We start from the raw sequence: 18,209 nt of genomic DNA on the forward strand, positions 1-18,209 counted from the left end.
CCTCCCCTCCCCTCCCCTCCCCTCCCCTCCCCCCTCCCCTCTCTTCTCCTCCCCTCTACTCCCCTCTCCTCCCCTTTCCTCCCCTCTCCTCCACTCTCCTCCCCTCCTCTCCTTTCCCCTCCCCTCCCCTCCACTCCCCTCCCCTCCCCTCCTCCCCATTACTTTTCTCTCATCGTTGAGACAAAATACCTGGCACCCAAAATTAAAGGAGGAAGGTTTATTTAGATTGCAGTTTATAGATAGTTCAGTCCATAATCTGCTGGCTTATGGTGGTGGAAGATAGCAAAAGCAACAAGAGAGGCAGGGAAAGAGGAGCCTCTTTTTATCCCTTACGTTGTATCTAGTCTACTGAGATTAGGGTGGTGCCAGTCCTATCAGTGGACTGATTTATTAATCTCATACAGGGGATCACACACTAGATTCAACCATCACTGAAAAAGCCCCAAAATTGCGTGAAGCTTTGGGGGAACATTCAGACACAAACTGAAACATTTCTGTCTCTCTGTCTCTATTTCTCATATACTCAGAGGTAAATTAATGGATCTAGTAAAGGACAAGAAATTACCTATTTTATAGTATACTGGAATTGAAGCCAAATACTTTTATGAACTTTTATTGGGGCACTACTAGAAAGGTGACTTACAAAAGATACTACTAAAGAATTACTGATGCTAAGTATATTTTGAAAATCAAGTATGAGAAATATTGTACTTCCAATAATGTTTTTTGCTTTTGAACACTCTTTTTTATAAAAATACTTTGTAAACCCCTTCTTTGCCAATATAAATAAATACAAGAAAGTGCATCTTCAAAATGAGGAAATTCTTTTTACTAACAAAATAAATGTATTATCTATTTTAACAGTTATATCCTTTTTAAAATATTAGCCACAAATTAAGAGCAAGTTGAGAGGCCAAAATTATACTTTCCAGTTTTTATGAATCTATTATCTTTTCCCCCGAGACTCTTTAAAATTACCATTTTTCTCCCTAAACTTGAAATTCTAACTTTAGTCAGTTTATTCTAGAATAAGTTGTTTAGAAAAATAATTACTTATAAGCACCAAATAAGTGGCTAAAATTGAGATCTGCTTTTTGAATTCAGGATGTACACAAAAATGGTTGAACTCTACCTTTTTGATGTCTGTTTTCATCCTAGGTGGCTCACCCCTTGATTCGCCGTCAGCTTGTCAATTACATCTACAATGGATTCTTGGTTCCGGTCTTGGCTCCTGCTCTTCATAAGGTCAGTGATGGGCTCATGTCATCTTTTGTCTGTTTGTTGTACCACTAATGGAAACTGAGGAAGATAATCACAGGGAAACAGGCTTGATGGTGGCTTTGCCCTTATTTTCCTTCTCATTCCATCCATACTTCTTAAAGGAGTACCAGACATGTTTTATAAGTAGCCATTGTTTAAGTCAAGTGGGTACCTTTTTTTGTCACATTGTTGCCTTGTGCATTTTGAAAAAGGCAAGCACCCCACAGAGCATTGGCAGTAGCCTCTGACTCTTGTGCTACCTCTTGTGATGTACAGTGGCTACTTGGAACTCTCTGTATAGTGTCCTCTGAGGCTTCGTCTGTCACCGGGAACACAGGGACTGCTGTGGCATGGAGTGGGCAGCAGGAGCACAAGTGCATTGATTTGCCGTCTCCTTAATGGAACATGATTTTCTATTGTAACAATTTTGTCACAGCAAAAATTAAAATGAAACCAAGTTAAAGTCCCATCAAAGAGTGGCTGTCTCATTAGCACCACTCTGAATTCCACATGGCTCTCATTTTGTATAATAAATCAACTGATATCTTTTACATTGTGAGCTATTTCAAGATACCCATGAACCTAGAATTCTAATTTAAGGAGTTTTTTCTTGACTGAGTGAAGAGGCTTGTACAATATTGAGTTCAGAGGATTTTTATAATATTTTTGGAATTATCACTTCTGGTAGGAAGAGAAGCAAGTTGCAAGTTGTAGGTTGTCTTGATGAAATGCCCACCTTTATCTAGTGCAGTTCCATTTTATGGGCTCCTGTTTTATAGAATCTAAGAATACTTGATTATAGCTCTCAGAAGCCTGGCTGCACCTGCTGATGGGGTTTCTGGTTTAACGCAGCAGGTCTTGATGGAGGATGTTTCGTTTTACTGCTCAGAGCTTTTTGAACACACTGGCTGTGTTTTCCAAAACAAACAGGGTGCTTGGAGTGACTAGGCTTCCAGCTTCCAGCTTCCAGAGTAGTTTGGATATGGTTTAAACATCAAAGTATTGAGTTTCCAAGTTACTTCAGTGCCTTGTGGGCACAAAGAGAGGAAGTCTGTGAAATTAGATCTGTCTTGGAAAATAGAGGGCATGTTTTTGGCAAATACAAGCCTTGCATTTGTTTCTAGGCCATCCTTCTGTTAGGGTTCTGCTGGTTGGGAAATGGGATGGCTGTCTTGCTCTGGAATGTCTCTCAGCCTCTGTGAGGAGGGGCTTTCCTTTCCAGCAGAACACAGCAGTGCTTTTGAAATTCTATGGCAGTAATTAACCATCCAGTGATGGCAAACCTTTCAGAGGCTGAATGCCCCAACTGCAACCCAAAATTCACTCATTTATTGCAAAATACCAGTACCGAAATTAAACCTGGATACTAAGTTTTTAGTGTGGGAGAAAAAGCCCTCATGCAATAAAAGAAAAACACAACAGAGCTTTCAGTGATACAAAGAGCCCACTGCAGCACACATGCCCGAGGTTGGCCACCACTGATGTACTCCCTCATTTATTCCGACCTTTTTCCTCACTGACCTATTGACATAAAATAATCTCACTGACATAAAACAGTTACAGTTATTATAATTAGCATATTTTAATGAAAATCCATTTTTTACATATTAATGGGGTACCATGTGATATTTTGATGCATGCTTATGCATATTTATATTCTCAAGCATTTAACATTTCTTTATGGTGAAAACTTTCAAACTCCTCTCTTTCAGCGTTTTGAAATGTAGGTACATCGTTTTCTGCAGTTACCCCACCGTGTATAGGAGAGCACCTTGCTCCTCTAATTAATACTGACTGCAGTGATGACTGAGGACTGGTCCATTGCAGAGTGCTGCTCTGAGGGTACGGCTAGGCTAGTTGCGCTGTACGTTTCCTCCATGGCGCTTACCTCAAATTGTATCCAGTGGTTAGATTCACTTGCTTAACATCTGTCCCCTGTGGAAATAGCACTTCTGGGGGCAGGATTGCCCTGTGTTTGGGGCACTGGGGTTTCTCCAGCTTGGAGCACTACCAGAGGCCCCTGCAGTGAACGCCGTCTTCTGCCAGGTGTTGCAGTGCACTATCAGAGAAAAAAGCAAGAGACAGAATATCAGTGCATCAAGGACCTGGGATGACAGAAGGACACGAGGTAGCCAGAACCTTGGTATTTATTGATCGTATTTGCACTGGAAGAAATAGCAGCTTGATGTGCTAGCCAAGTGACTGGGCAGGCCAGGCTTGTAACAGAGGGAACACAATATCCTCGCAAAAGGGATGAAACAGCCAGATTTGGGTTATGGTTAACAAGTAACCTGCTTTGTAGCAGTTCCGGAGGGAATTTTCCTCTGGAGTCCTGAGGGCCTCAGTGGAGATGCTACCCTCATTTCTTAGCCCCGCGGTGTCACAGCTCATTTCTCTGAGCTCAGCCTTGGCCATTGAACGATGAACGATGAACGATGGCAGTACACATCAGCCTCCTGCTCTCATGAAGGTGATGCGTATGCAGCCTCAGCCAGATGTGCTAGTTAAACTGAAAGCCAGGGTAGAGAAGCCACCTGTGTGAGCCTTCAGAGCCCGCGTGGAAGCACAGTTATGCTTGGCTCTGGGGGAGGACGACATGGCGGTCCTCCATGGAGCACAGTGCTGCAGACTTGGGGGTTGAGAAAACAGCATACAAATTCCGTGATTGTTAAAGTGGCAGCAGAGTTAGCACCTGGTACCTCCAGTGACGATGATTTGGAAGAGAGTAATAGCTGACTAACATTTTAGAAGAAGAAATACATAGTTTATTTTCAATTATGTCCAAATTAAAATAAGAGATTTTTAAAACCATGAAGTTAATAAATGCTTATTTTTTTAAAAACCAGTACTGCATATAGAAAATGAAAAGTGAATGTTCCCATATTAGAATTGAATTTGCAACTTCCTCATTAGGATTCTTTAACTTGATTATCCATTTCAGACAATTTCTCCCTTGGCTTTTCTGTTTGGAAATCAGAGAGAACAAAGATTCCTTCCTTAATTAGTTTTTCTCCCTATTGTCCATTTCTGTTTGTGCTTTTATCATGCAGCACGGCCAGGGCTGAGAGGGAGTGGAATGACAGAAGGCGGCAGGCCTGCCCTGTGGCTCAGATAATGGAGGAGGGAGTGTGTTTTTGAGTGGCAGCGCCAGGCCCCGAAAGAAGAGCGAGATGTCTGGGAATGGGTGTTTCTTGCGGAGTCGCAGTAGGAGCTCCTCGGATGTGGAAAGAGATACCTGGAAGTCTGGGCTGGGGTCTGCCGTAGGGGCTCTTGCTGGTATTTTTCATATACTCAGTCTATTGCCTTGAGCAGATGAGCATGGTTTTTCTAAATAAATTTCCTGGGTGCACTGTCTTGCTTGACTCCTAATTCATGCAGAACGTTTTTGGTTATCTGCCACCAGCAGTTCATAGAGGTGAATTTGTTCTTTCTGCCTCATAAATAACACAAGTAAATTCACACCTAAGAATTTCCTCACCTCAGAATCAATAGCCATGCACCATATTTCCAAATCACTTCTTAACCAGAGTTGAAGTCATTATAAAATGCTGTGGATGTAGAGGGTCAGGAAGTAGGGTGCTTGCTGAGAGAGAATTGTGTCTGCTTTTTCTCACCCCACTCTGTGCATGTATAAATACATCACTGGCTTTGCAAGTTGTTGTGTTATGTGCTTTCTTTATCTGCACAGTGGAGTGGCCTTTATTCTTCTGTGTTAGTGCAAAGGTATGTCTGATTTTTTAAAATAGGACTTGAGTTTTCTGTAGTGTGGGCAAACTGGCCCACAATTTCTTACCACATCTTGTTGAACTTCAAAATCTTTGGGCTAGTGGATGTAGATCAGTGGTAGAACATTGTCTAATATGTGTAACGCTCTGGGTTCACTTCTCAGCACCACCTCTAAAAAACAGGTTTAACTCAAAAATCTCTGGAAACTGAACATTTGGTTGTTACTCACTTGCCAAGTCGCCTGGCTACACCGCGCATGTTTGGGGAGCCGACCCTCCTTCTTTATTCGAGGCTGTTTACTTTGAGCCACTTGGATGTTGTTCAAATATAGTGATGTTACTTTTCTTTTTTTTAAAGTTTAGAATTCCAAAATAGATATGATCTCCAGGGTTTTCATATAAGGAATTAGAAAACTGCTTTGGACATTTGGAAAGGGTGAATTTTCAGATTGGTTGAAGTCGTGTTTTGTAAAAGTCATATTAAATAAAATGATACTTTGTTAATGTAGGCAGTAAGAAATTAGACTCAGCCATAGAAATGGATCTCATTTGATATAAAATTGTTTCTTTTTAACTTCAAATGAATGAGACATCCATTATCCAGTAACAGCTATGTATCTTGTGTCTGTATGTTTAATTTTTCAAGTTAAAAATCTCAAAGCTGAATATTCGCTGGTTTAGTTACATTAGCCCAGACACCAAAACAGGATTAAATGTTCAGGCATTCTATTTTGGGAAATGCCAGCATGACAGAAAATAGCAAGATGAGGAAGGCTGGGAATATCTGCCATGCCAGTCTGACCCTGAGTGAAGGGGAGAGGCAGAGATGGTTCCTGAAAGTATCCCTGACTGCTGAGCAGTCTGAGAAAGGCCAGCAGAGGAGGTCTGTGTCTCCCGGGAATGGATCTGCCTTGGTGTCCCTGCAGTCACTGGCTGGGATCAGCCTGCAGGAAATGTGGCCGTGAAGCAGATGTGGAGAGGATTCCAGCGCAGTGGCAGTGCGCTGGGGCCACTTGCACCCTGTAATTAGAGGTTAGAGAGGTGCTGGTTTCCATGGTTTTCCTGACTGCATGGAGAGATGTATATTAGTTTAATTTATAGACCTCATTTCAGTTATGCAAACTATCCAAGAGTTCACATGGACCCTAATGCAAGGGGTCATTTTGGTCGGATTAGCTTGACAAAGGAGCTTATTCTGTTATGCTCAGTCACAACCATGTCTTGATCTTGGGCTGAAATCACAAGTGCTTATCTCTTATTCACACTGCATGGGTGGTGAAACGAGTTCTTTGTAGATAGTTTTCTCTGTGTTATCCTCCCTCAGGTATCCAGGTTGATAAAACCTTCACTACCTGGAACTAGTACCACTCTTGTCATGTCAGAGTGAAGAGGACATGGAGAATGACCCACTTGCTCATGAAGCTGTAGTCTGGAAGTGACACGTGTCGTTTCTGTTCACATTTCATTTCCGTGAGCAAATCAAGTCACCAGGCTTCATCTGACTTTAGGGAGAAGAATACTTCTACCATTTCATTTTCTCAGAGGAAGGGAAGGCTAGGCTATGACTGTCACCCCTAGTGACTGTCATTTATATTTTGTCAAAGTGTTAGTAGAAACAGATGACACTCAAGTTGGTAAGTGAGGAGGGCTTAGTAAGCAGGCTAGTTGTAAGAGTGTAGTGTTTCAGTGGTTTATTGTGGTACAATAAACTATTCCCAAACCTAGTGACTTAAAATAGCCCTTTATTATTAGTATAAATCATAATTATCTGGCTCAGGAATGTTTACACAGCACAGCGGGGACAGCTCATGTTTGCTGTTGGATGTCTGAGGCCTGAGAGCATAGTGATACCTGGATCTCTCTCCCTCTTTCTTTTTTGCTGCACTGGGTATCTTGAGCTTCCCACCCGGTGTGGCATCTCAGGTAATTGGACATCCTGTGTTAGTAGAGTCCAAGAACTCTGAGAGTAAGTGTTCTGGAGGTTCTGGAGGGGGTAGAGGCTGCCAGTCTCCTAAGGTGTGGGTCTAGAACCAAGGACAGTATCTCTTCTGCAATGTATAGTTCACAGTAACACAGGGCTCCCCTGCTTTCAAGGGGAGGGGACATCAGCCCTACCTTTTGATGGTAAGAAATGAAAGAATTGTAGCCGCATTCTGGATAGATTTACTATGGTTTCCCCATCTAGGTCTGAACATGTATGTAAATCGCTGGAGGGAGCCAGTTGGAAAGGGCAGCCTGATTTAAGCAAGAACTTCCATCACAGCTCACAAACAGGCTGAGACAACCCCTCAGAGAGGATGTCAGGGGAGTAAAGAGCCAAGCCTCCCTTCCCTCCTTTCCTCCCATGTCCTGCTGGAGTGTGACTGGGAGAGACCAAATGGAAAGTAGAGGGCAAGGAACTGTAGAAAAAGTGTTCCAACAGGTTAGTTGGGGTGCAGAAAAGGGAAGATGGAAGCCACCCAGCAGCACATGGGCCATCCTCTCAGAGGATTCATCAACAGGTCTGCCTGACACCTGTGGTGTGTGCTTAGTGCTCACGTGCATTGCAGTTAAAACACATTTGAAAACCACCTTTCTAGAGGGTGTATAATTACTACCTAATTCTGTGTACTGGCCCTTGTCTTCTGGAACCTAAAATCATAGACCTAATGTGACAGGTGGAAATGTTAACAGCATACTGGATGTGAGTATGTGATGGAATGCCTGAAGTCCAGCAGCCATGCTCAGTGAGGCTTGTTATTACATGAATTTAGGTGGAGACAGGGCGTGCAGCAGAAAATGCTAGACTGTGTGTCAGAAGGTTTGGGTTCTAGTTCTTGCTGTTGTATTTACTACCGTGTGAACTTGTGCAAAACTTTTAACCTCTCTGAGTGTTAGCTGCACACTGAAGATAGTATATTCCTCTTCCTTAGAGGATATGAAGATTACACATGAGCACATGCTGAGAAATCATATCCTGTTATAGGCAAAGGGATCACCATAGTCATTCGGCCTTGGTATATGCAGTGAAGGAAATTCCATTTGTTCAGAGAGTGTTTAGTGAGTATGCACCAGGTATGAAGCTATTCACCAGATCCTGTGGGGAAATGATGGTCACAGCAAAACTGTTTCAGCTCTGTGGAGTTTATAATCTGGGGCCTGGGAAACTGACATGTTACCCACAAGCTTGAGAGCTAACAGTCAGTGCTGTAGCAGAGGAAGAAGCCTGGTGGGTGGGAGGGGTGTGGGCCAACACAGAAGGCGAAGTGGTTAGGGAGAAACACTGCACAGAGCCGTGAAGGTGAGTGGGCCGGAGAGCTGTCTGGAGAGTGGGTGCCACAGGAGGCAAGGCACAGAGCAGCGCGTTGGGATCAGAATATCCCTGGAGCTCTGTGGTGTGCAGGACCAGTCATGCTAGTTTTATTCCTTGGCTTGGTGAATGCTCGTAGCCACCAAGGAATGCAGAAGAAAACAGAATATGACAGCAGATGTAGACTGGCACTCGAGAAGTTGTGAACAGAAGGAAGAGGAAGGAGGTTCAAGAGCAGGCTTGTGACCTAGAGGGATGGTGAAAATAGGGATAGGAAGGCTTCAAGGTTCAAAGGAATGGGACTGACTCCACTCGTCACCAAAGATCTCCTCTTGAACACCCTAAAGAAGTGGCCACCCCTTCCTGATGTGTAGCCCCAGCCTTTTTCTCACCAGATCGTCAGACGCACTTCAAAATGCTTCATGCAGGAATGTTTCATTAACAGCCCTTGAGCTTCTGACTCCCTGAGGCAGAGTTGCCCCTTCTCCCTTCTGACACACACTTTCCACCCTTGGTTCTCCTTTTGATCTGTTCGCTGCACTGCTTCAGTACCCTGTCCTCAACTTCCCTAAGGAGGACAGGTGTCCAGGCTTAGTCCTTAGAGGAGTGGAGCTGTCCTCCTGGTCAGTGCTAGGGTTATTTCCAAAAGATGAAAAATATTAACAAAAGATGAGAAATATAAAATAAAAAGCGGCCTTTATTCTGAGAACATGGAGAGAGATGACCGGCACCCCCACTGCTGGCGTCCGGCGATCTCTCCGGCGGACACATGGCGTGGGGGCCTATAAATAGCCTTGGTTTGGGGTGGAACTTAAGGCGGGCATTAGGGATACACAGGTAGCCCATTGGTCCTAGGTTTGGTGCCATAAGTAAATTTCCAGGGGCGGGAAGATGGCATCACAGGTAACTTCCTAGGGGTGGGGGAGATAGGAGCTTCCTGCTTCAGGTTGTGGCTTTCCTGGCTCCAGTGTCCTGTCTGGGCCAAAACCCTTTCAGTCGGCTGTCCAGATCTGCATGTTCACCATCCCCACTTTGGGTCCCTCGCCTGAATGGCTGACTTGTGCCCTTCAAGCTTAGAATCCCGAGCCAGCATTGTGTGCTTTTATCCCCAAGGCCACAGAGCTTGTGCTCTGCACACCCACTTTTTGTGAAGCCTCACAGAGACTTGACCCAGACCCTCTCTGGAACCATTAGATAAGTAGCCCTTTTGAAATGGTTTGAAGTGATCTTCATCTGTCCTACAAAGGACAGATGTGTGGAGCAGACTCTGTAAGAGGAAGGGGTACTTGGAGGACATATTTTATTTAATAGCTATTAGAAAATATCAGTACTTAATCAGAAAAGTTCACATCACCTGACACTCAAGGGTTTTGCTTGTTCACATGACTTGAGAGCTGTATGATATGCCTCTGCCACTTACTGTAATACTATACATAATATGTTATGGAAGCAATATAGTTTTTCATTCTTTAAAAAAAAAGAATAATGTCAGTTTTCTAGTTTCTGAGCCCAGAAGCCTTGATTGTTCTCTAGTCTTTTACTCTTCCTAATATAGTGCCAGTCTTTCTTCATTAGGTTCTTTAATCTATTTTTATTTATCCAACAGTGTCACTTTAAGTCTTAACCTCCACCCTAGTTGAGCAGGATTTCATTGTGACAGCTTCTCTCCAGCGTGTCTCTCACACACTGGCCAGCTTGAGTGTTCTGAGTCCGACTTTAAGTACATCACCCTTTCTCCACTGCCAGCAGTTCCCTTTGGCTGTGCTGCGTGCCTTCATGCCACCTGATTCCCAGCTCAAGGGCTGTTCTGCACTTTGTCTGTTTCCTTTCCTTCCATTCCTACGTTCTGATCTTACCCTTTCTTCAAGGCCCCTTACATCTCATAACCTTCTCCTGCTGTTCCTAACTTTGGAGGCTGTAGGTGTCTTGTGTTTCTAGGATTTGTAGCTCTCCATGCCTCAGGAGCACACACGCCTGCCTAACATTACACAAGTCTTGTATTATTGGCCTCTGGAAACTTTGAAAGGGCCAAGGAATTTTTCATTGAATCCCTGCAAGGTGTGTGCAGTTAATGAGGGAAATATAGTGACATTTGTTAGGCACCATGCAAACTATCTCAAAACGCTTTATAAATATGCACATTTGTTTTATATAGTCATACCTTTGCAAAGATGGGTTTTGGGTGAGTGCTGTGCTTAAAAGCAAGTCTGACTTGAAAAGTAATGTGGACCAGGAAGTGAGTTTCTCATTGCTGAGGTTTAGTACACAACAACTTGTTCAGACTTAGCTACTTATTAACTTTTTTGGACAAGCACTTAATAGAATGGCTGCTTGGATGTGGTTTAGATACTTAGCCAATAGATTGGCTGGTTGGATTTTTTTTGGATTTAGGGAATGCTACAAAAAAAACAGTGATATAATGTAGATGCTGTGGATGTTTATGGCCTCTGGACTGTGTTGTATGCTTTTTTATGCCTCAGGGTTTGGCACACTGTGACCTGTGGACCATATCTGGCCTTTGACCTGTTTTTGTGTCACCCAAGATTGAAGACTGGTTTTTCTTCTGTCAGTGGATGAATGGATAAATGAAATGGGATGGGTATACACAGTGGGATATGTCTTAAAATGAAGGAAAAAGGAAGGGAATTCTGACACAAATGCAACACAGGTGAACCTTAAGGCCATTCTGCTAAGTGAGATAAACCAGTCACAGAAGGACAAATACTATAAGACTCTGCTTATATAAGGAATTTATAGTACTTAGAGGTTTCAACCCATAGTCAACTGGTTCCAAGGCAGGCTGATATGGCAGAGGAGAAATGTGCATGGCATGGCAGCAGGAAGAAGAAAGAGATCAAGGGAAGTGGTGGGGAGAGAGACCCTTTCAGCCCACCTCATCCTGACAGGCTCCACCTCTGAACATCACTTCCACTGTAAACCCGTGAATAGACTGACACTGAGGAATATCCCATCTCCAAGATCCAAGCACCCCTGAAAAAGCCCAGCTTATGAGTGAATGTGGCTTTGGTGGGGGGCATCTAGATAAAAGCCATAACGAATGGGCAGAGTTTCAGTTTCAAAAGATGAAAAAGTTCTGGAGATTGTTGTGTAGCAGTGTGAATGTACACTCGTAACAACAGTGAACAGTACACTTAAAAATGATTAGAATGGTAGAAATATTATATGTATTTTACCTTATTTTTTAAAATTTTTATTTTAAAGAAATTAAAACCAAGCAAAATAAAACAGGATAAATCCAATCAAATCAAAACAGTTTGATACAGGGCTTTAAAACAAGATAATAGGAAATCAACAATGGTTACCATAGTTGTCTTCAGAATAGCTGCCCATACCCTCAGACATAATAAGAGTCAAACAGAATAGAATAAAACAGAACCAATAAAAACAAAACAATGAGTGTAATAAAGGACTTCAAGACAAGATAATAGTAAATCCAAAATGACTATCATAATATATCTTGTTATCTTTGAAATAGATGCCCAAGCCATTATATATAATAAAACCAAACAAGACAAAACAAAGCAAAACCCAACCCAACAAAACAATGAAAATGACACAGGACTTCAAAACAAGATAACAGGGGGTTAATAATGGCTGCCACCTTCAGAGGGAGATCCCCCTTAGATGCCACACTGTGTACTGTTACACTCTGAATAGATGATCAGGCTGCTGGCTTTAGGCCTACAAAGTCAGTAAAACCCAAACACAACAAGCAGTAAGCAGTGTTTTACCCGATAGCTGTCACTGCAGCCTGTGTTTCTCTGAATCAGTCAGTCACTTAGACTGGGGAGGGGTTCAGCACTTCTTGTTTTCCAGCCTGTGCTGGAAGGGGCTGTCTTCTGGTTCTTCCTGCAGCGGCCTGTGCATGGCACTGACTCGCAAGGAGGATTTGCTTCTTGTTGACTTTTTGTCCTCCTCCTCCCACGGTCTGTGAATGGTGCCGACTCTCAGGAAAAGGCTGGCATCTGGTTCTCCCCTCAGGGGCCCATGCATGGTACCAACTTGCAGGGAAGGCTTATCTTAATTTTTAAAGGACTAGGTTTCACATTTTTCAAAGATTAAAAAAATAAATAAATATACAAAAGAGAATTTGGCTCCCAAAGCCTAAAATAATTTCTCCAGATTTTATAGAACAAGCTTGTCAACCCCTGCTCTAGGGAGTTAGCATGGCGTCCTATGTATTTTAGGTGACCAATGAATGCTTGACATTGATTAATAGTGTAAGTCCCCAGATAGACAGAGATGCCCTAGTAAAAGAATTAGCTAGCAAGTGCTTTGTTTTTGCACATAGCGGTCAGGCTGAGGAGCAGATTAAAAATCAGTGAGGCAGGTTGACTACCCGTGGCTCACCTGGAAGAGCCTGTCCCTGTGTGTTGTAAAGGGTCTTGGGCTGGTAGGTGACCCCAGGCAGCTGACGATGACTCCAGTGCTTGTTGGCTGAGGTAGAATTAGAAGGAGAACTGGCAGTGTGTTTGGATAGGAAAAGGTGGTCCAGGCTGTGCCCTGGCCTCAGTCATAGCACTTTGGTCAAGTGCCTCTTTCTGTTTGGCTTTCTGTTTTCGGGGTTGTTTTGGACTCATTTTTTAAAGTATGTTGCGGAATGAAGCAGAAGTTTGAGGTTCTCTCTGGGATGGAGGCAGAGCCCTAAGGGGAGTATGTTGAAATGGGGCTGGGCAGAAGGGAATATGATTGGGCACCATACTTTTCTGTGTGCTCATAGGCATTAACAGTGAAAACCGTGGCTTCAGAGAAAAAGGTGGCATCTTTGGTTTTTGCAGAGAGCAGCTGGCTGGTTATCCTTTGCAGAGTAGTCCATACAAGTATGCTTGGAGAAACAGAGGCAAAACACCTACCAGAAAACCTAATTTTCCCACCATCTCTTGTGTGCTGAATCATGCTTGAACAATACCTACTGGTAGAGTAATTTCAGATTTTTCCTTAAAGTCGTGGGTTAGGATAAGCCACTGTGGAGCGCATTTGTTTTACAATCTTGCCTTCCAAACACACACATACATATTCATGATCTGCATCCGGAAAGCTCAGTAATTCATGGCTTATTGACTTAAGCTGATAGATAGAAGGTTTTGGGGAAACAAGAAGAAAAGGTAGAAATTTTGAGAGGCTGAGGGCAGCCACACAGTTGCCCACTGCTGCTAGAGTGTGTGTGGTGGAGTGGGATGGACTTCCCTTAGATCCCAGCTGGACCTTTGCTGGCAAGGCTGGTTTTACACTTTTATGCCCAGTGGAAGTTGTGAATGAAGATTTTAAGAGCAATTAAATACCATCATTGTTACCAACCACCATTAAAGTATTAATGGGCTATAATTGGGTGCTGAGTTTGCGGCAGGAATGCATAGGTCCCTTATGCCACCAGGAGGAGTGAGTGGAATAGCTGCTCCCCAGCTATTGTACAGTTCCGTCTCTTGCACCTTCTCCTTCTCAGGAGTCTCCAGCCCCGGATAGGAAGTGGTCAGGTGGGGGGAGAGATGAGGCTCGGCTCCTTCCTTGCTTTGCTGGCTGGTTTGCTTGTATATTTAGGGATGTCTGGCACATGTATGTTCCCTGTCCCTCTGCTGTCATCTGTGCCACTCTCTGATGCAAAATATCTGATGTTTTAGGTCTGTATCCATGTCATTTCTCATTCTATATGCTGAATTTTTAGTTCTAACTAGAATTTTACTGATCAAATCATTGGTTTCATTAGAAAACTGAAAGAGAAAAGGCATCAAAGCATGGGATTAGGATGGTAACCCCCCCCCAAATTTGGTGATTCTCTTTTCTATATTTTATAGTTTTTTTACACTCTGGACTGAACTACATACAAAGATATGGTGGGATATTTTTTCTAGTCTCTGTGCTTTGTTTTTACCTATGTGTTTTGATAATTTGTTTTTTAAAGCTCATTTTCTCCATTATTGATACATGACTGTTAGTCACTAAAGACCTCTAACTGTTGTCTTAGTTTTGATAGCTACTTATTTCCCTTCCCGTAATAGTGGTGAGAAGTATTTGTTCATATGGAGGTTTGTCCGCTTTTTTCTTTCTTTTTTTTTTTAAACTAATCAAGTACTTAAGATTATATCCTCCACTGCACTGAAAAGGTGCCAACCTGTATGCCCACACAGACAGCACTAGTCTGCGGTAACATGAAGGCAGTCTCAGTGATGTCCTGGACAGATGAGCTCATCTTGTAGGAAGTTGCTGCTGTCACACTTACAGAGGCCTGGGAGGCCCAGGAGGCCCAGGAGGCCCAGCCAGCCTGGAGATGGTAGGTTTCCTCCTCAAGGGCCACCTAGCAGTTGGGGAAGCTGTGTTGAAGCTGCTTATATTGTATGGGCCTCTTCCTTTGCTGGAGATTCAGTGGTGACTGGTGAGCTGTAATTAGGGGCTTGGCTCAGTCGTGGTAGGAGTCCTGTGGGTCCAAACCTGTGTTATTGTGGATGCAGAGTGGCCAGATAACGACAGCATGGTGGTCAGTCAGTAATTGTAGCTGAACAAGGTAATTAAAGGCCCAGGCCTGTTGTGGGCCCCTGGCTTTGTATATGGAACAGCATCTTCACTTACTATTAAACTGGACTGAAAAGATCACATTAAGCAGGCCAGCTCTAGATGAAATAATTATTAATTGCTCTGTCTAGTGAGAGCCAATGATAGCATAGACCTAAAACATTTTTAGTGACAAGTATAAGGGCTTTGTTTTAGAAATACTTGATTTATTAATTGAAAACTAGAAGTATGTGTCCTTTAATATATTCATTTTGTGTATTATAGTCAATTAATACAGTTTTGAGAGGCAGTCTAACTTCAAAAATGAGCTCAAAAATGAATTTTGAGTTTAGAGAGATCTAGCTTGAGGTGTGTGGCTGTTTGTTACTCTAATTAGCAACATGACTGTAACAAATATCATTATGTATGTATTTTATCTATAGATAATGATACTGACCTTGTTGGGCTCTTGTGCAGAATAGATAATATATTAAAGTGCTATCATTGTTGCAAGCATTTAGTACTTGTTATACTTGGGTCTAGATGTTCCCTCTATGGGGTCTTAGGTGGGGCTTTTCAGAAGTGGCTGGGCCTAGAGCATGTGATGCCACCCAGCTATGAACTGAAACTTCCATACTGTGAGCTACAATAAACTTTTTCCTCCTTTAACTTTGGGTGCTGAATATTTTGTCTCAGCAAGTTCAGAGCTAAGCCAGTACTAAACACTTATTACCCCTTATTAGTGAACCAGCTGAATCTCTAAATGAGCCCTTCTTTATGTGACACTGTATGTTACCAGCCAGTAAGTCTTATACCATTTTCAGTCACAATCATAGTCTTTCAATTTTAGATTGTATGCCTCTTTTTCCTTATATTATTTCATAGACTGCAAAATTTTGAATTTTCTCTTTTCTCGGAATATAATATTCAATAGTTATAGATTTATTGTCCAATTAATTCTAATTCTAATTTCAGTAATGAAAGTGCGAAGATCATTGCCTTAGACTTTTTTGTTAAGTTTGGATGCATAATGACTACATTTATTTTGGGGAATTGGCATGTATATCACATTTTGATTATTTTCAGTCTCTTTCCTCCCCTTTTCCCTCTTCCTCTGATCCCCTTAGCTATCTCCAAAAAATTGGACTTCTAGTTTCCTATTATTCTCCTTTACCCTTTAATTTATTTATATTTTGGATTTCTACTTGATATAAAAGGACAGAGAGGAGTACAATCATGTAGGGGGACTTGAATAGTCCACTCTAACAAATAGACAAGCCCACCAGACAGAAGGTCAGCAAAGAAGTATCAGAGTTGAACCACATCATTGAACAAGTGGGTTTAACTCTGTGGAGTGTTTCATCTGACAGTAGCCAAATTCACATTCTTCTTAGTAGACCACAGAACTTTCTCTAAAATAGACCATATTTTAGGGCCATAAACCATGCTTAGATAAACACAAAAGAACTAATATAATCCCTTGCATCTTACCCGATGATAGCAGAATGAAACTAGAAGTCAACTATGAAAGAAAATGTAGAAACGACACAAAAACTTAGAGGTTAATTAATATGTGCTTGAATAATCAGTGGGTCACAGAAGAAAATTAGAAAAGAAAAAATTCCTAGAATCAAATGACAGTTGCAGTACAACATATCAGATCTTTGGGCTTCTTGAACACACACTCTTGAGTTCCAGAGAGTCTGACCTAAAAGCAGGGTCAAGGCTCAGGAATTTGCACTTTAGCCAGCTCCGGGCTTCTGCAAGCACCATGCTTGGAGGAATACTGACTTGAGCCCTTTGCAACTCATGCTGGCACTTTGCAGCTCACACTCTCTTACTGGATTAGGGCTTCAGAAGATGCAGAAGTTCTACTTTTATGTATTATCTCCTTATGTCCCATTTCGGCTAGATCCAGTTTTGTCATCTGTAGTAATTCCTACCCATTAGCCTCCCAAGACTGTAGGAACCCTCAAGAAGATAGATAAAAGTGTTTTAGGAAACAGGAAGATAATAAAATGGGGAGATGGTCTACCTTGGCTCCTTGAGAGTTGCTATGGCTATCAAAGCAGGGAACAGGTCAAAGTATTTTGTGTAATTTAATGACTCAGTAATAGAAGTATTTGAAGATGAGCAATGGAAGAAGATTGTTGGGTCCTTATATACTGGTGTGGTCGTAGGAAGGTGTGTCATCCCCTATGAGAGTATGCTATTAGGCTGAGAGAGGAACTTCCCATTGTTCAGGATACTGCACATTCTCTGTTTATTAATGTAAAGTCAACTCTGCTGTCTTGTGTGGTGTCAGAAAGATATGTGGACAGTGATGTCAGTGCTCTAAGAACTTGCCTTTCAGATGGAACTGTCAGCTTGGGGATGGTTATCCTGGCCAAGCACTGATGTCACATATACCCTAGAATATTATACAGTGTCGCCATTCTACCACTGACGCGGTGCTGCCAGATTGCTGTGGTGCTGTGGGCAGAAGGGAAAAAATGTGCTCCTTAAAAATTGACAGTTTCCTATAAAAATGGTGTGGAAGAAATTTGCTAGACCCAACTATTCATGTATTTTCTGACACTATTTTTACCTTCCCCCTGCAGAGTCTCCTCTCTCTGGCTCTGGACTGTCTGTTGTACTGAGTGTGAATGAGCCTACTTGTTACTGGCCTGTGCTAATGTCTTCCAGTTGTATTATCCAGTCTTTTCTCATTCTCTAGCGTCTGGATCCTTTATCTCCTGAAACTCATCCTGATCAATCCAGGCATAGGCAATCCCTCTCCAGTTCTCTAGGCTTTGGCATCAATGATGTGGCACATAAACGTTATGATCATTCTACCTTACCTCTTCTGCACCTTGTGAGTAGGGACTTTGCATGTATATTTATTTATACATTCATTGAAAAACTTTTATAGCAGCATATCTAGCATTTTTCATGCATATGATATTATGATGTCTCTTAAGTAAATTAACATGTGAACAAACATACAGTAACCAGGAGTATATGTGTGTCTGTGTGTCTGTAGTAAGTGTGAGGACATGAGAGGAGAAATCTAAGGAGAGATGAAGTAGTTTTGAGATCTGGGTCTCTGATGAACTGATGGTTGGCTGGTATTTTGTACAAAGAAACAAAAAGCAAACAAAACTGTTACTGAAGAATCAGTGATAAGGCTGAGGGTTTAGCTCAGTGGCTTAAGTGGCTGCCTGGCAAGTGTGAGGTTGTGAGTTCAATCCCTGGTACAAAAAAAAGAAAGAATTAATGATGGCTCCATGAATTATGTTGGAAATGTGCTCTCTACAGGTAGAAATGAAATTATACAGGTATTCATCCTATAGGTAGAAATGAATTACATAAGGTGATTAAACTTTACTGCTTTTGCTTTGAGTTGCCTATGAACTATCAAGTTAAAAATAATTGGCAATATGTCATTG

General features: G+C 42.2%; 1 protein-coding gene across 4 annotated transcripts in view; it reads left to right on the top strand.

The window, feature by feature from the left end:
• Fhip1a (FHF complex subunit HOOK interacting protein 1A) overlaps window positions 1-18,209 on the top strand; it is a 264,660-nt gene that overhangs the window by 193,613 nt on the left and 52,838 nt on the right. For all 4 annotated transcript variants that reach the window (XM_013160161.3, XM_003476924.5, XM_063260844.1 and 1 more), the window contains one exon: window positions 1,159-1,245. In XM_013160161.3, coding sequence (XP_013015615.2) covers window positions 1,159-1,245 — 87 coding nt within the window. The remainder of the gene's footprint in view (window positions 1-1,158; window positions 1,246-18,209) is intronic.

Source organism: Cavia porcellus, unplaced genomic scaffold (assembly GCF_034190915.1).
Source record: "Cavia porcellus strain 051 isolate PalLab524CR breed Dunkin Hartley unplaced genomic scaffold, mCavPor4.1 scaffold_14, whole genome shotgun sequence".
Taxonomy (NCBI): domain Eukaryota; kingdom Metazoa; phylum Chordata; class Mammalia; order Rodentia; family Caviidae; genus Cavia; species Cavia porcellus.